Genomic DNA, 19,596 nt, shown 5'->3' with positions numbered 1-19,596 from the left:
AAGAAATGGACACAGCGACCCCATTGGAACTCAATTGAGACAAGTGAAGCCCATTTTTAGCGATTTTTAGCACTTCCGTTTCTGACGCGCAGACTCAAACTAAGCTTGATGACGTCAGCAACCTGTCTGACAGATGTAAATCTTCTAGTAGCTGTGCGTGAAAACTGCCATCGTTAATCTTGCAGAGACGGCGAGCTTGAGCGGGGAGTTCTTTGGCGTGAGTGAGCAGGAGAAATTATTCTGATTAATTATTTTGTATAGTATTTTAAAATGTAACGCCAGTACGCCATATTAAGTTAATGCATACTATTGCCTGCGAGCTTCTCCTCCTGTCTGTACGGTAATTTCTCTACTGTGCGACAGAGAGTCGAGTGGTTATGACGCAATCGTTAGCCTATTTTTACAAAAACTGTTTCTACGGGGCCATAATGTAACATAGAAGGTAATGGAGCCCTTTATACATTGTCGTGTATCTTTAGAAATAAATAATGGACAAATTGAGTCTTTAAACGCCTCAGATGTAAAGTTATTTGCTGTCAAAGTGACGCCAAAATGAATGGGAGTCAATAGGATGGCTAACGCAAGTGAAGTTCTGCTACAAGATGGCGGCACGCGGCCGACTTCAACTTCCGGTCGACTTCCTTGGGCACTGCCACGGCCAGTGCAGCTGGCATCCAACTTAAAGGTGCATTGCTGCCACCTACAGTACTGGAGTGTGAAACAGATTAGCGGGGGAAAAAAAACAGGTGATGACTGCGTGCATGGCGGGTGGTGGGCCGGCCCGCCGGTCGTCCTGGAGTACCGGCCGTTCTGTGATTCTCCAGATCACATAGATGGCCAGTCCGCCCCTGAATGTGACACATTAAAACATTATCCAGAGTCAAACCACATCTGAAGGAGAAAGAGAAATGTTAAAAGATTGTCATCTCCCTTGATTTGTTTTTGCCACAACTAGTCCTAATATTTCTGAATATATGAATCTTTAATTTCACATGTGTTTTCGCTAGTTGTATTCATTATTTCGCTAATTGTAGGCCTAATCATCATTTTTCAAGTCACTTTGGATAAAATTTTTTGCTAAATAAACAAATGACAAGTTATCTAGCAATCTTCGCAATTGAAGATCTAGAGTTCTGTTGGGTTTTCAGATTTTGCACCTAGGGACTTTTGTAGGTATTGTGCTGTTACATGTCTATCGAATTTCATACCTGTACATACGCTTAATTGAAATTTTGTAGGTGGTGCTTGTTACGAACTTTTAAAAAAGATCTAGGGTTAGAACGTAACATTTAGATATTATATTGCTGTAACGGAGCGGGCAGCAGAAAAGACCAGACACCAAAAGCATTTATGATCAATGGGTTTATTATTTCAAAAAGCCGAAGCCACTAGACAACATGTGAGTGCGCTATTTTACAATGTAGTTTGGAAGGAAATATAAAGGAAGGAAGATACAATTAACTAATGGGGAAAAGAACTATGGTGGCGCCAAATTAAAGAAAAGTATAAAACAAAATAACTCATAAACTAAGTCCCCAAAATCCTCTAAACTGGCTAACCAAAGAAAAATGCAGAAAGCAAAACCGAAATCTTCGGCGCATCTGACGCCTTAACTGAAACTACTCTAAATAAAGAACCGAAATACAGAAAGGGCGCTCACCTCTTACCTGTTGTATATAACATCTCTACGGGCAGTATGTATGTCGCGCGACCTGCTTACCTGTTCTGTTTCCCCAAAAGGTAGTAAGTTACTCTTAACCCTCAACATTTCACATAGTACAAAGGCAAATGTTGAATTCACACCGAATAACAAAAGAGACAAGTTATGACAGGCTCTAACTTAAACGCCTGACATACATAAATACACACACTGCACTCCTGATCACACGCCGGAAGACTTTTAAACACCAAGGCGGCACTTGATTGGCTGCAGCTACGACCTCTTGATAGAGTGACAGTCGCCTACTCCAATCAGCGGAGACCTGAGAGCAAGACAGCGACATTTTTTTACAGTCTATGAAGACAGCGCAGAGGACAGAAAGCAGAGGCAGGGGAAAAACAAACAAACATCCGAAACACGCGCAGCACGTAACAGTGCTATTGAGCCATTTTGCCACACCTAATTCTGAAACCCATATCAGATGTAAATTTTCACCACTTCTGGATGTGTGTGCAAAGTTTCACGAGTTTTCGAGCATGTTTAGGCCCTCAAAAATGCGATTCATTTCGGAGAAGAAGAATTGACCGAGCAATTACAGGGTCCTCACACCAACGGTGCTCGGGCCCTAATAAGACATTAAAACTTTAGAATATGCCAATGTCAGGAATAAAACAGTAGGTAGCTTATATTTCATTGGTTGCCATGGTGGAATGTAGTGGTTAAACGGATCGTTGTTGATCCGTGATCCGTACGGACCAAGTCCCACGGTTCGGCACGCATGTGATTCGCGGAACAACTGCAAGTTTCACCACAATAGAGTAAAATGTTATCATTTGCACATGTTTTGTCTTGCTAGTTTACACATTAAATATAAAACCATTCCAGCGCTAGAAGAGGCAAAAGAGGATTTAATTCGGTATCGCACGCCACACTGTTATCGGTGCGCACAGACGCACATACATACAGGCTCGCGCGCACACACAGAGATAGAGGTGCGTTTTCAGATAGCTCGCGAACTGCAAATTGATTTCTCTTTCGCGTCCTCAGTGCACTTGGATGAACACACGCATATGTCAGTCAAAATACCCCTCTCAGCAAGTAAATACATTCGGTTATGTCTTAAGCGAGGTGAGAATTCGGTGTGTCTATCGGATGTGCACGTGCATGGTGTCTTACTCTTAAAGTGACAGCAACCTATAAATACCTGATGTTGTCTGTCATGTAAATCAAACAGAACACAGCTTTAAAAAAGATGAATCTATATTAAATTTATACAGTGAAAAGTGTCATTTTATATTTAATTATTACATTTCTGTACATGAAAATTAATACTACAAACTTAGACCTTATAATTTATTTGTAACTTTATATTGTATTTATCTATGCTTGTAATTAGTGTACAGCATTTGTTCTTTTTACAGTCTGTTCACTTGCCTTTAATAATGTATTAGTTAGGCTAGTAGTTTCTGCTGTGGTATCAGAGTAGTTGAAGTGGACTAAATAATAAATGGAAAGTTACCCCCCACCCCCCAATTTTTTCATGTCATACACACAATGCACATTAAAACTCAATTGAAATATCACACACGAGTCAATGAAAACAGCAGCGCAGAACTGCAACTCAGCAGGAAAACACTGAGAGTAGACTATGTCTATAAAGTGTAAGGAGAATTTCAATTAGGAATTTGAGGTGATTTCAGTTTGTATATCGGCATCAGTTTGTAGGTGTGAGTCTTTAAAGCATTTTGTCTCCCTCTGTTGACTGAATACTGTGATTTATGCACACATGATTATTGCATTTATCTGACAGACACATTAGATAGTCTGAATCATGTATTCATTTTTTGTTTTTTTTTGTATTTACAAATTTTACAGAGCCATTTCTTGAATTCAAAAACATTTTCTTGAACCAAACCTACTATATGAAGTGTACCCAAAACAGAGGAATAACTTAATATTTAATATCAAAATAAAATATATATAGTATATGCCCTACCCTTTTAAAACAAAGGAACAGGATCATAAAATATCCTCATTTTTAAGGATGCATATCCATTGTGGTATGCTGGTCCTATGTGTCAATGATTATCCAACATTAGTCTGTTCAGGATGCATTTCTGATTTTGTTGTAAGCAAATTCTTCAGCCCACTGCAGGATCTCTGTAACATCTGTGGCTTTGGCTGGATTTCCCACACCTTTAGCAACCTCGTTTGAGCCATCTGCGTTTCCTCCCAAGCGTGTGCAAACATGAAGAGCCCATTCGATCGCTGAACCACCAGTGGAGCCCTAAGAAGAGAGTACGAAAGCAATCTCAAACCTGTGTGATTACAGTGCACAGCATGAATGAGTACACCAACTTTGAAACTTCTGAAAGTCAGCAATTACTTAGAAGACATGTTAGGGTTCTTTAGAGATATAATGTTCCAGCAAGTCTGCCTAATCAATTACCAAAGAAGCATGTCAAAGTGAAGCATATCAAGGTGATTAAATGTTGTGTAGCAAAAATGAGTACAGCCTCCTAAAAGTTACTAAATAAACTTACACCAGAACATTTTTATTTTGTTTTAAGGAAATGTTTGATCAACAGGTAAGTATGATGTACCAAAACATTTAAAGAGAAGTAATTTCTTAAAAATGAAGTGTTATATAGCCCACTCAATCATTCTCAGACTTAATGCTGACAACAATGGAAGCACATGGGAGAGAACTGTCAGGAGATTTCTTATTTCTTAGTACTAAAGAGGACATTGGTACAAGAGGATTACCAAATCATTGTTTTAAGTGTGAAAATATAGCAAAAGTAACACAGAAATTCAAAAACAATGGACTTGTGACAAGGCCCCTGAAATAATCAGGCCTTCCTTTTAAGCTTTCATTTAGTGATGAGGGATTTTTTTGCTAGACAAAGAGCAGGAGAAATACCAAGCGAGTGTCTCAGAGCCAGCAAAAGCTATGAAAAGAGTGGCTGTTGATCTCACAGAGTAAGATGCAGCCTGCAGAAATGACATGCATGGTTATTATTCTCACTGGAACCACCTACTGTAGCCAAAGCAATAAAGTCAGTTAGCATTTCCAAAGCCCATATTTACAAAATATAGATTCTGGGAATCAATACTCTGGTCTCATGAGACCAAATCAATCATTTTGGATCTAACAGCATCCAAAATGTTATGGTGTTGCTAGAGGAGGAGTACAGTGAGAAGTGCCTGGTTCCCACAGTAAAGTACAGTGGTAGTAAAGCTCTTATATAGGGATGTATGAGTGCTGAAGGTGTGAGGGAGTTGTGCTTCATCAATGCTGTCATGAATTCCCACACCACTGTGTAATTTAATACACAAACTTGAAACAGAAGATGTAACCCTTTCCTCATTCCCTGCATTGTTGGGCATTTTTTCAACATGACAATGAGGATATGCATTCTCCCAAGGTGAAAAACCTTCTGTGGGGGATTCTGTAGAGACGAGTTGAGCAACACTCCCCATTAAAGATCAGGGCATTTAAGGAGCTCATCATCCAGGAGTTAAACAGGACAGATGTGATAATTTGTCATGAACTTGTACACTCCGTGCCAAGAAGGGTCAGAGCAGTATATTCAAAATTATGGAGGGCATACTAAGTGCTAGAATATTATACATTTGTTGAATTAAATCTAGGGTGTACTCATTTCTGCAATCCTTAAGTTAAACAAAATTGACTAATTTAATTATTTTATGGCAATTAATGTCATATATTTCTCGGTTTTTATTATGTATATGTTTAATACATTTTAATTTTGCCATCTTTCCATGAATTGTTTTAGTGATCATAAAGAAAATACATCTTTTGTATTTGTTCAGCGAGGGTGTACTCATTTATGCTGTGCACTGTATATTATAGTGTGATTTAGGGCTGGGCGATATATCGCATGCGATTGTCACGCGCATTTCGTCAGTAAAGCCGGTTCCCTGATTACCGCTAAATCGCCATCACCTGCTTTCAAATGGAGCGGCATTTAATAGACAGAGCCGTAGTTCACAGACAAGTCACGCAATATCGCGTTCATTATCGAAGGCGATTCATCTGCGATATGAACGCGATATTGCGTGGCTTGTCTGTGAACTACGGCTCTGTCTATTAAATGCCGCTCCATTTGAAAGCAGGTGATGGCGATTTAGCGGTAATCAGGGAACCGGCTTTACTGACGAAATGCGCGTGACAATCGCATGCGATATATTGCCCAGCCCTAGTGTGATTATATTATATGTGTGATTTTGTGTGTGCTGTACCTTGGGTACTTGACAGGCAAAAATCAGCTTCCCTGACAGCTGCAGGTGAGAAAACAACATGACCAGGGAATCTGGAGTGCTCTTGCTCAGCTTGAGCACAGTCTTCATCAGCACCTAAACATGATCACATGTATACCAATTGTATACATTTAATACAAATATAATCATCAAAGATCATCACAAAATTATACTAATTACCGATATCGAGTCCGTCTGGATCAAGTCCACCAGCACAGTTTTATTGGAGTGTTTGTTCAGCAGCTCTTTGGCTTGCAAGTTAGCCTGAAGCAGAAGAAACAATAAACCATAACAGATAACATATCAACAAATGCCTCAGAGAGCAGATGTGACATACATTACTACCTAGTGAACTAAGACAACTTTTAGACATGTCTACCTCATTGATCTCCAATTTTCTGATGGCGGTGTTGCTACTCTTCTGCATCGCTTTCAGGCGAGTCTGCAACCCTCTTCTCTGCCACTGTGGGATAGGGGTGTTATCAACCACCTAAAACACATCACACATGATATAGACAAGTGAAACATACATCATGAGCTGACTTGCCAATGAAGTTATCGAGAACTACATACATTCATAAGGAGGCCAATCTCTTTGGAGAGCCTCTGAGCTGCTGAAATAGACGGGACACTTGGAACTCCTACCCGTACCGCCAAAGACTCCAACTCCTCCTGCATGGCTTGGCCTGACTCACGAGCCTGGGTCACAGGAACAGTTAGCATTACAGAAACTGAACTGCTACCCAATAGTAGATTTCAATTTTCAAACCTTTTTGGCTTCATCTCCAGTAACAGCAATGATACGGCTAATGCCTTTCACCATCTGTCGTTCAGAAACAATGACAAAGTCTCCAATTGCTCCCGTCCTTAATAAATGCCTGAAAAAAGCAACAACATATTGATGAGCTTGGCTTAGAGGTAGGCGATATGGCAAAATATCATATATCACAATTTTTTTTCAGTTTTTATCATGATTCTTTTTTTTATGTCGGCATTTAAGACTATTTTGCAAGTTACTTAGCAATACTGTCAAACTAATTTCCCTATGTAAAACATATAACCCTACAAGGTAAGAAAAAATAAGGTATATAACGAAAAGAATAAGGTATATTAGGCTGCTGTCACTTTAAGACCTAATGCACAGATACAATTTACTGATCTAAATGCGATTTCTTTCCCAGCTGTTTACATTCACTTAACACATAACTGATTGTGTTTATGTGGGCCTTGTGTGTTTTTGGCAGCACAATAAGACACAAAAGTATGCGCTGTGTGACCGGCAGCTTTCTGAGCTTTCTGTGACCGGCTGCGTTCTTTTTCGTCAAAGAACGGCAAAGTTACTTTGAGAGTAATCGCAATAGAGTTGATGATCAAAAATCTGCAACTGCAACTAATAGAATGTGCAGTGTAGCAAGATATGCAAGATCTCTCTCTACTGGCAGATTGTGGAGACATTTGAATCATTCACGATCTAATACTGTCATATCGCACACCCCTACCTTGGCTGCATCTTGGAAAATGGTCAGATGTATAATTAGCGGTTCGCCCAAAGCAAAGATAACCAACCCAGCTCCTGGAGGGCTATCCTGCAGAGTTTAGCACCAACCCTAACAAACACATCTGTACTAGCCAATTAAGGTGTTTGGGATTATTTGAAAATTACATGCAGATGCAAAACTGGAATTAAAGTCTGCAGGAAGTAGCAGCCCTCCAGGAGCAGGGTTAGCTACCCCTGGTCCAAAGAGTTCCAGCAGTTTCAGAAGAACCTTACGTGCCACAGCAAAGCTCCACTGAAGATTGCCCGCCGGTGTTTGAGGTAAGCAGATCCGAAATAGGTATAGCCACAGATACCACTCGCACTGGATCTGGATACACCTGAAACAAACAACATGGTCAACACCTTACATATACCCCTATTTCCACCAACAAGGTGTGTTCTGGCCCCATTACCCCCAAAGAATTGGAAGTTCTAGGGTGTAAAGTCAGTCATTTCAACCTACATCTGGGTTGTACAATCCTGCTCCTAGAAGGCCACTATGCTGCGGCGTTTATCTCCAATCCTGCTTGAACACACCTGAACCAGCTAATCAAGATCTTCAGGATCACTAGGAGTTTCACATCGACTGTTTTAACAATGTCTTTAGTATCTTTCTGGACCTTAAAAATATCAGTTAAATTGGATGTCTATGAACGGGTCATATACATCTCGGATTTCATTAAAAATATCTTAATTTGTGTTCTGAAGATGAACGAAGGTCTTACGGGTGTGGAACGACATGAGGGTGAGTAATTAATGACAGAATTTACATTTTTGGGTGAACTAACACTTTTACTCAAGGTTCTGGTTCAGAAATAAAAAAGTGGTATCAAGCCATCCTTATTTACCTCATCTACAGTTCTCAGACCTGGAATCTGTTTAGCTCTGGACAGAGGGACCTCCTCTATGTGCACCTCTGCATTTTGACGGATGATGTTCTGGACCAACCCCTCAACTTGCTGTAGCTCAGATACACTCAGGGAGCCCTTTACACAAGCACATACACGTATTAGCCATTTTGGAAATGATTAAATCACTGAAGCAGCCACACAGTCATCGTACCTTCACACTGAAGTCAAAGCGGAGGCGACTGGCAGTGCAGTGAGACCCTCGCTGGCTAACAGAGGGACCTAGCAGCTCTCGCAGGGCGAAGTTTAGGACATGTGTGGCAGTGTGCTTGACCATGCAGCCCAGACGCCGAGCCTACATTTGGAAAAGCAACACTTACCAAAAGGTATCTTCATGATGTGTTACTATGCTACTTTTACTCCTACTACACCCACCTCATCCACATGAAGATGCACTTGGTCTCCAGTTCTCAAAGCCTCTGCTGCCATGACTTGATGTACCACGTAACCTCCAGCCAGACGGACACAATTCACAGGGAACAGCACATCCTGAAAAACATAACCACAAATGGTGACTTACTCTTTTATGCTTATCAAATACATAAAAATAAGATGAGATGGGACATGATCAATAACCTGTAATCCATGCTTGGTGAAGTAACCCTGGTCGTGCGCCTGTCCGCCCTGCTCTGCATAAAAGCAGGTCCGGTCCAGAATCACACCACAGCGCTGACCTTCATGCACCTCTGAAACCAATGACCCCTCACGGTAGAGTGCCAGGACTGATGCTCTGCAAGGCTCAAAAACTGAGAGAGGAAAAGAGTCAGTATCCTTGTTCTGTCTTGTACCGTGTCCCAACCTGGTGTGATGCAATAAAGCGACAAGCAATAAATCCTATTTCTTCCATATAAACTAGAGTTTTTGTCCAAATCAACTGAAATGAGATGTCATGAGTGTTCAGAGTGGTATTTGGTGTTTTGAGTGTTCTTTAGAATGTGGGTTTTTAGTGTGTTGCTGTGCGGTTACGAAGGTGTTCTGAGTGTTTTTAGCTTGTTACTATGCGTTTACTAAGGTCTTTTAACTTGTTTTACTAAGATCTTTTAACTTGCTTTAGTGTGTTGCTGTTTGGTTATTGAGTGTTGTTTAACATGTTGCTATGCAGTTGCTAAGGTGTTTTGGTGTTCTTTAGAATGTTACTGTGTGGTTACTCAGGTGTTTTGAGTGTTTTTAGAATGTTACTATGCGGTTACTGAAGTCTTTGAACTGTTGTTTTAGTGTGTTGCTGTCTGGTTATTAAGGTGTTCTGGGTGTTGTTTAACATATTGCTATGCAGTTGCTAAGGTGTTTGAGTGTTTTTGGTGTTCTGAGTGTCCTTTAGAATGTTGATACAGTATGTGGTTTAAGGGATAGTTCATTCAAAAATGAAAATTCTGTCAGTTATTACTCACCCTCATGTCGTTCCACATCCTAAGACCTTCATTCATTTTCGGAACACAAATTAAGATCTTTTTAATTAAGTCTGAGAGCTTTCTGTCCCTCCACAGAGATCCAACGGAACTACCACTCCAAGGTCCAGAATAATTGGAATGACATCATTGATGTACTCCATGTGACTCCAGTGATTTAGCCTCAATTGTATGAAGTGACGCAAGTGCTCTGTTTGTGTAAAAAAAAAAAAACATAATTTACCACTTTACTTACAAAAATATTGATCGAACGTTCATGAGAGCTCCACAATGCATGTGTGTTGTGTTCAGAATCGTGAGTTATGCGCAAGTGTTCATGAGAGAATCACGATGCACGTGTGTTGTGTTCACGTGAGAGTTGACATTGTTGCGTACACACACTGTGTAAAAAATTATTATTATTTTTTTTTTGCACAAACCAAGCACTTCCGTCGCTTCATAAAATTGAGGTTAAACACTGGAGTCAGATAGAGTACTTAATGATGTCTCAACTACATTTCTGGACTTTGGAGTACAGTGCACAGCATAAATGAGTACAGCCCCTCTGAAACTTCTGAAAGTCAACAATTACTCAATTACTTAGAAGACATGTTAGGGTTTTTTAGAGATATAATGTTCCAGCAAGTCTGCTTAATCAATTACCAAAGAAGGATGTCAAAATTATCATAAAATCTATGAAAAGAGTGACTGTTTACCTCACAGAGTAAGATGCAGCCTGCAGAAATGACATGCATGGTTGTTGTTCTCACTGGAACTACCTAATGTAGCCAAAGCAGTCAGTTAGCCATTTCCAAAGCCCATATTTACAAAATATAGATTGTGGGAATCAATACTCTGGTCTCATGAGACCAAATCAATAATTTTGGATCTAACGGCATCCAAAATGTTATGGTGTTGCTAGAGGAGGAGTACAGTGAGAAGTGCCTGGTTCCCACAGTAAAGTTCAGTGGTAGTAAAGCTCTTATGAGTGCTGAAGGTGTGAGGGAGTTGTACTTTATCAATGCTGTCATGAATTCCCACACCACTGTGTAATTTAATACACAAACTTGAAACAGAAGTTGTTACCCTTTCCTCATTCCCTGCATTGCTGGGCATTTTTTCAACATGGCAATGAGGATATGCATTCTCCCAAGGTGAAAAACCTTCTGTGGACACGTATTGCACTCAATCTTAACACTCTTGTGCGCCTATGGGGGATTCTGTAGAGACGAGTTGAGCAACACTCCCCATTAAAGATCAGGACATTTAAGGAGCTCATCATCCAGGAGTTAAACAGGACAGATGTGATAATTTGTCATGAACTTGTACACTCCGTGCCAAAAAGGGTCAGAGCAGTATATTCAAAATTATGGAGGGCATACTAAGTACTAGAATATTATACATTTGTTGAATTAAATCTAGGGTGTACTCATTTCTGCAATCCTTAAGTTAAACAAAATTGGCTAATTTACTTATTTTATGGCTATTAATGACATATATTTCTCAGTTTTTATTATGTATATGTTTAATACATTTTAATTTTGCCATCTTTCCATAAATTGTATTAGTGATCATAAAGAAAATACATCTTTTGTATTTGTTCAGAGGGGATGTACTCATTTATGCTGTGCACTGTAATAGTTGCGTTGGATCTCTATGGAGGGACAGTAATCTCTCAGACTTCATCAAAAAGATCTTAATTTATGTTCTGAAGATGAACAAAGGTCTTACGGATGTGGAACGACACAAGAGTGAGTAATAAATGACAGAATTGTCATTTATCGGTAACCGCATAGCAACAATTGTTAAATTGTTGCTATGCGGTTACCAAGGTATTCTGAGTTCGTTTTTAGCATGTTGCTATGTGGTTGCTGAGATGTTCTGAGTGTTTTTAGAATGTAAATATTCAGTTGCCAAGTCATCAGAGTGTTTTTTTTAGTATTCCGAGTGTTCTTTAGAATGTGAGGTACCGTATTTTTAGTGTGTTGCTGTGCGGTTACTAAGGTGTTCTGAGAGTTGCTCATGTTGCTATACAGTTACTGAGGTGTTATGAGTGTTTTTAGAATGTTTCTATGTTGTTACTGAGGTCTTTTAACTGTTGTTTTAGTGTGTTGTTATTGAGGTGTTCTTTAGAATGTTGCTATGTGGTTAAAGTGTTCTGAGTGTTTATTAGCTGCTATGCAGTAGCTAAGGTATTCTGGACAATTTTGGTGTTCTGAGTGTTCTTTAATGTGTTGCTTACTTCATGATATAAACTTTTATTGTCACGTCTGGTCAGGACACAGTTTCAACAATTAAACTGCTTCACAAACTCGTGCACAAATGATCTTTTCACTATACTGTACCATACTGTCCATCAGACCCCAGACTGTAACAGTATTTCAGCAAGTCATCTGTGTGAGGAACTCCTCGGCTTTGTAGCTCCGCCAGACTATGAAGATCCAGCTGGTCCACCCTATCTCCATCATCCTCCTCCAACTGAAACCTCAACTGAGAAAACAACAACAACAAAAAAAAGTTAGTCCATATACCCACAATAGCAGAGATCTTATTAATAATGAGCAAATCAAATGCTGGATTAAGAAAAACCACATGCTAATACCAGTACCTTCTCATATTCATCTTCAAGCACCTCTATTTCTTTTTTATCAACCCTCTTGCCCCTCTCCTCCAGCATCAGGTCAATGAGATCGAGAGGGAAGCCTAGGTTGCGATGTAGCGACCAGGCAACCGAGGCTGATTAATAGATACAACACAATGGACACAAGAGGGTAGAACAAATCAAACACACAGAAAGAAATATTCATGCAGGTGCTATTCATTGTGGTGTGGTAGTTAAAGATCAGGGCTGGTCATTGAAAGGTTGCTGGTTTGAATCCTACAAGAGACATTCCAATTATCATTATGCCCCAAACAAGTTTCTTGGGATAAAAATGTCAATGAAATGCACTTAACATATAGAATAAAGAAAAGTGAATTGCACCGCTTTTTGGGTTTTACCTGGAAAAACAGCTGAGTCTTCATCCATATTGCTGAGAGTCCTGTCAATCACCCTCCTGCCCTGCTTCAGCGAGGACAGAAACTGGGCTTCATTTTGATTAATGAGATCCATGATCTACAGAGGAAGAACGCAAATGTTTTACAAATTTATAATTGAGTTCCTGGACTTTGTTCATGGCAGGTTTTGAAAAAAAATGTCACGGTACACTGATATATACCATAATCCCCAATTTTCAATATTCAATTTTAAAATTTAAGCTAATGCAGATAAACTGTGAACTATTTTCATATTATGGCCAATAACTGAAAATGGCTGATGTTAAAATTCCAACATTAAATATACTGTCTGAAATGCATGTAATTTTAAGCTTCATTCTGAGATGTGCTAAATATTACATTTAACAGTGTTATTAAATTATTAGTGTTTTTAAAGATTCACTTTAATTGCTTTTTTTTATTTTTTTTGAAAATGGTAGTACACTACTACCGTTCAAAAGTTTAGGGTCGGTACATTTTTTTAAATGTTTTTCAAAGAGGCTGCAAGGCTGAATTTATTTGATCAAAAATACAGCAAAAACAGCAATATTGTGAAATATTATTACTATTCAAAAACTTTTCTATTTTAATGTATTTTAAAATGTAAATAATTCCTGTGATGTTAAAGCTGGATTTTCAGCATCATTACTCCAGTCTTCAGTGTCACATGATCCTTCAGAAATCATTCTAATATGCTGATTTGGAAACATTTCTTATTTATATTAATGTTGAAATCAGTTTTGTGCTGCTTAACATTTTTGTGGAAACTATGATACATTTTTCTGGATTTTTGATGGATAGAAAGTTCAAAAGAACAGCTTTTATTAAAAAAATAATTCGTAACAATGTAAAAAGTCTTTACTGTCACTTTTGAACAATTTATTTCATCTTTGCTAAATAATAATAAAAAGTATCAAAGTAATGTATCTTTTTGTAATAAATGTAATACTAAGGTGTTTTGTAACATGCTTACCCTCTGAGACTCTGTTTTCAGCTCAGGATAGGCATCACCCTGAGAAAAGGGAAAAGTATTTATATAATTTATATCATTATCAGTATTTATATCATTTTTTACCTCTAATACACCACTGTGTCCAACTGCCTTGAGCATCCGGTGTGTGAGGTCTGAAAACGCGTTCTGATGCCAGAAGTGATCTCTCACGCTTATACTTCAATGAGTGCAAGAGATCACTTCTGGCGTCAGAGTGCATTCAGACCTCACACACTGGATGCTCAAGGCAGTTGGACGTAGTGGTGTATTAGAGGTAAAAAAAATGATATAACTACTGTTCAGTTTCTCGCACAAACCGATCGTTTCGTGTCTTAGGACATCAATGTGTCGTCACGAGCCGCAGGGTTTAATTTGGATTTGTCTGTGCATGTTTTTTGACTCTTATAGATTGTGTTGCCATTGACATGCATTATACGACTGACAGACCGCAACGGTTGGAGTTAAAAATCATAATTTGTGTTCTACTGAAGAAACAAAGTCAACTTCAAATGTTCATTTTTGGGTGAACTATCCCTTTAAGACTCAATGCAGTGATTACAGTAATAAACTGATGGACATCTCACCAGTATATGAGCGACAGTAGGCACCAGGCTTGCCAGCGCACCCTCGGGGGCCTGCAGCACTTCTGTAGAAAACCTTACAGCACGTCTCAAGATACGTCTTAACACCAGTCTATAAGAAAGAAGCCATATTTCAGGAATTTTATGTTTTAAATTACTACACATACTTTGATGAAGTCAAACTCACTCAGCGCCTGTCATGCCTGGATAAACGCCGTCAGCGATACACACACAGATTGTCCGAATGTGGTCCGCCACGACCCGATAGGCCATGTCTACCTGACCCGCATCGGCCTCTCCAGCCCTGCCCTGATATGCAGGAGCCTTAGAGCACTGCAGAACAAACAACAGAGAAAATGGGGATTCATTTGTATTGAACCTGGAATATTATTCTTTTAAAAGGTTGAATGAAGGTTAGAGACCTGGTGGATGGCGGACAACAGAGGTGTGAAAAGATCTGTGTCATAGTTGGAGCGTTTTCCCTGAAGTACGGTCACCAGTCGCTCTAAACCCATCCCAGTATCCACGCTGCACTGGGGCAGAGCTCGCAGGCTACCACTGCCCTCCCTGTAACACAAAGAGAGTCCACGGACATATTCAAATCCTCATAGTGTGTGTTACTGTATTATTCCACAAACACATGCAGGCACCAGGAAGGTTATTACGGTTAACTAAAACTATTTAAAACATTTTTGTTAATTGAAATAGAGCTGAAATAAACTGGAAAAAAAATCCATTATGGAAATATTGCCTTGTTAAAGGTGCAATATGTAAGAATTTTGCAGTAAAATATCCAAAAACCACTAGGCCAGTGTTATATATTTAGTTCACTTGAATACTTACAATATCCCAAATGTTTGCAACTATTTGTAAATCGTGAGAAAATTGCAATTTTAACCAAGGCTCCGGGACGTGTGAAGAGTCGCCTGTCATTTGCGTCATGCCCGTCATATCCTCGGTTTCCGGTTTTATTTTGTAGAAACCATGGAAACACCAAAGACGCTTTAATATATTACATGTTTTAATAGACAAGGGGACAACTGTTTTGATATATTTATAGACAGAAAACTAATTATTGTTATATAGCTCAACACGTTTAGTCTTATTGTTTAAATCTAATTTTCTTGATTTTTTGCGAGTACCATGCTTTACCATGCCTCAGAGAAATATACTATTTTGTGAAGTAGCTAACATAGCATAATCAGATGCAGCTTTATTTTTAGTAACAGTAATACAGAATTTTCTCCATCATACAAAATGTTTTCAAATTAATTGCATGCCATTTATCAACACAAGCCATCCAGCTTTTAATATATTCTAAAATCGATCTAGCTTACTGCAGTAAACAAGTTTTTCGCAGCAGCCGCCGAGCGAACGCAGAGTAACGTTATAACATCTTTTTCAACACACTCAAATGTATCTAATATGATAAACAGAGCTGCGTTACCTCATACTCATGACCGGAAAAGTGGAAGCAGCACCGGCGACTGTGTCATAATAAAAGTTCGGCTGCTCGTGAGGCATGTGTTGCGCAATCGCTCCAGCGGCCTCGTTCAGCTCCCACAACACTTGGTCCTGTTCTGCTTCATACTACAGTAACGTTAATAATCGCATCCATGAACATAATTTCTTCCCGAGTCCTATCCCTATTCTTTTCCACTGACCGTTCAGATGAAGACCACATATGCCAAGATTCCGCGCTTAAACTTGGCATTGTCAAGCTATGCCTTTGTTTTGAATAGGCCTCTAGCGACCTCTAGCGGCAGAAAATATTACATAGTGCACCTTTAACTAACTGAAATAAGTTTAAGCTGAAGCACTAAAATTACTAACTGGAAAATAAATAAAAACTAAAACTTGAATTAAAATAAAATAAAACAAATTAAAAAATAAAATAAAAAATTGTATTTTTAAAGTATTTTTATTATCATTTTGGTAATATCTACAGAGTGAACAATTCCATCCCCACAGAACAAGCTTCTACTGCACATTTAAATAAATAAATAAATTAAATAAATTTAAAAAAAAAAACAATAAATCTGAAAATAATATTTCATTAAATTACAAAAAAATGAAAAAGAAAAGTGAAAATATAAAAGTAAAAGCTAATTCAAAATATTAAAGGGATAGCTCACACAAAAATGAAAATTCTGTCATTAATTACTCACCTTCATGTCGTTCCAAAACCGTAAGACTTTTGTTCATCTTCAAAACACAAATTAAGATATTTTTGATGAAATGAAAAAAAAAGAAGAAAAAAAAAGAAGATGAACGAAAGTCTTACGGGTGTGGAACAACATGAGGGTGAGTAATTAATGACAGAATTTCATTTCTGGATGGACTTTCCCTTTAAGAAAGACTACAATAATATATATAAAATAATGAAAAATAACACTAGAAGTAACTTCTCTAACCTGTTATACTGCATAAAAACTAGATTCCAGATTTCCACCACATCCGGACTGTCTGCATTGACCAGCGAGGCGGCGTTCCGATTCCCAACATGATCATAGTGAATCTCCGTGCAGGGGCCACACGGACCCGTCTCCCCCATTTCCCAGAAATTATCCTTCATTCCAAACGGCAACAGGTGATCTGGCCGCACTCTGCATGGGAATGTCACAACAATCCAGTGAATCTCCAACAGAAAACGAATAAATTTTGCTTTGCACTGCTTTGAACGTACCCTATGCTGAGCCAGATTTGCCGCGTTTCCTCATCGGCAGGGAGACCATTTGCCACATTTCCAGAGAAGTACGAGACGTACAAGCGCTCCGCAGGAATGCCGTACTCTTCCGTTAAAAGACGCCAGGCCATTGCACAGGCTTCCACCTGGATTGTGAATCATAAATTTATTCAAAAATACATTCAGATGCTCCAGAGCCCCTTTTTTGACAAATAAGGTGAGAGGAAAAATTATATTTCTATGCTTTTGCAGTCACTCTACAAACATTTGCGTTTCCCTCAGAAACATTGCATTTGCTTGCAAAACTTTTGTGGTGAAAAAAATATGAGGTGGGGGGAAAACTATGTTAGTGCTTTTGTTTTTCTCTGGAAATGCATTACTTTTGCAAAAAAAACAAAAAAACAAAGGGGACCTCAATACTTTTGCAAGAGAACGCAAATGTTTTTACCAAGTTTCTCTAGGGAACACAATACTTTTGCGAGAAAACAAATTTTTGCAAGAGAACACCAAGTTTCTCTGAGGAATGCAATACTTTTGCAAGGAAACACTAAGTTATCCCTCTCTCTCATATTTATAATTTTTTTAGGGTCGTAGAGTGTCCTGATGTCACAATGAAGAAAAAAAAGCCTCATTAAAAGACTGAAATTATCGACCAAACCTTGAAGTAATCACCAAACGACCAGTTCCCCAGCATCTCAAAGAAGGTGTGATGGTACATGTCCTTCCCCACATCCTCCAGGTCATTGTGTTTGCCTCCGGCACGGACACACTTCTGACTGTTTACCACCCGCCTGTATGATGCCATCTCACTGCGGGGGTCCGCACAGCCCAGAAGAATTGGCTTAAACTATGAGACCACACAGACATGACATTCTAACATCAAAATTATCATGACAGAGGACAGTGGCCCCCCAAAAAAACACTTAAAAAAATAATAATGGGGGTTACTGTAATAAAAGCTATTACTCTAGCTAAAGAGCTAAACATTATATATATGCTATAATAAAAAATAAGAATGTATAACTTCAACTTTAAAGTTATTCATCTATTGTTTGCTTTTTTTGTAGTTGATTATACTCTTTTGAAGTGTAAATCCTACATTTCCCTTACAGTATTACCATGGTACGTGTCCAAAACATAGCAGTACCATTGCAATTTGACATGGCTGTTCGTTGTTATATATTTAATATCTTGCATGTGTCATTATTGTTTACCTGGTTCATTCCTGCATTGACGAACAGAAGACTCGGGTCTCCTCTCGGACGCACGGAGGAGGACGGCACCACTCGGTGTTCATAACCTTCCTTAAAAAAGTCGATAAACTTCCGCCGTACTCTCTTAGATGTGAATTCTTCATGAGATCTTGAGTAGGACAGGGCCGAGCAGCTTCTTATTCCCGTCAATAAAGTGCTTAATTTTGCATTTAAAAGTGCACAGTGGAGCTGCTTCTGCAGCACTATGCGCGCAGCCATCTTGCCGAGTCACAGCGTCAAACAGCAGCGTCCAATCAGCAACGAGAATGAAATGAAACGAAGCAATATATTCCAAATATATTTAGATTTAATTTATATATGAATATTATGTAAATAAATATTGTTATATAATGTGTAAGTATTATACATCATACATATATTAATCTAAAATATCTTAAAATCTATAAAAATGTATATTCACATAGAATTTCTATAATGTATTAATAAGTACATTAAGCACTTGTTACTAATGTAATGTAAATGAACCACTCCAACAACCAAACAGGTTGCTTAATATCTTGTGGTAACCATATGATTTTTTTTCCCCCCTCAGGATTCTGAGATGAATACAAATTTCAAAAGAACAGCATTTATTTGAAATAGAAATTGCTGAATAAATCAATCTTACTGACCCAAAACTTTTAAACAGTAGTCAAAGTATAAATTACTCTTTTATTTTTAACCCTTGTGCGGTGTTCGTTTGGGGTGTAGCCTACACTCTTTGGGGTCTCCAGAGACCCCAGGCAACAAAATGTAATTTTGTAACAAAATAAAAAAAAAAAAACAAATGTAATTTTACTCTGTTTATTAATGTTTTTACTCCACATTTGTGCAGTTTTTTTTATATTTTTTAAATTTCTATAAATAAAAAAAAAAATTGTTAAGTAGGTTTTTAAAAACAAAAACAGTTTATGTCAAATTCACTTTATAAAAGACCCACATTTCTAACTTTCATTCATGTGGATAACATGGATAATTTGACATGGATTAGTGTAAGATTTTTGCCCATTTTTGGAAAATGCAGTTTTAAAAGTAAAAAAAAAAAAAACACTTTTACCAGTAAATGGCTGCAGCATTTGCAATATTTGCTATTCGACTAACTGGAAGACATCTTTTCACAAGTTTTTTTTCCCCGTTGTATTCATATCTAAATATTATGAAATCACTATTATAACAATAAAAGTTCATTTTTGTTTAGCATTTTTTGTAATGAAAAAAAAAAAAAAATCAGTTTTTCAATATTGTTACATTATGATGAGACCCCACTTAGAAAAT

The 19,596-nt window shown here is 38.3% G+C and overlaps 1 protein-coding gene across 1 annotated transcript; it reads right to left on the bottom strand.

Moving 5' to 3' along the window:
* Positions 1-1,347: 1,347 nt before the first annotated feature.
* On the bottom strand, positions 1,348-18,563 carry aars2 (alanyl-tRNA synthetase 2, mitochondrial (putative)). The gene is made up of 22 exons (XM_048182927.1): positions 18,283-18,563; positions 17,727-17,915; positions 17,069-17,214; positions 16,797-16,988; positions 14,805-14,949; positions 14,570-14,715; positions 14,386-14,494; positions 13,784-13,822; positions 12,775-12,889; positions 12,383-12,510; positions 12,120-12,264; positions 8,966-9,135; positions 8,765-8,878; positions 8,544-8,684; positions 8,330-8,467; positions 7,716-7,819; positions 6,714-6,822; positions 6,518-6,643; positions 6,324-6,434; positions 6,125-6,208; positions 5,927-6,040; positions 1,348-3,947 (listed from the first exon to the last, which is right to left on the bottom strand). The coding sequence occupies exons 1-22, from the start codon at positions 18,538-18,540 to the stop codon at positions 3,765-3,767; spliced, it is 3,006 nt and encodes a 1,001-aa protein (XP_048038884.1). The 5' UTR covers positions 18,541-18,563; the 3' UTR covers positions 1,348-3,764.
* Between the last annotated feature and the right edge of the window lie 1,033 nt (positions 18,564-19,596).

This window comes from Megalobrama amblycephala, linkage group LG2 (assembly GCF_018812025.1).
Source record: "Megalobrama amblycephala isolate DHTTF-2021 linkage group LG2, ASM1881202v1, whole genome shotgun sequence".
NCBI lineage: Eukaryota > Metazoa > Chordata > Actinopteri > Cypriniformes > Xenocyprididae > Megalobrama > Megalobrama amblycephala.
Note: the sequence above shows the minus strand (reverse complement) of the source record. Positions and strands in the feature narration are given on the sequence as shown.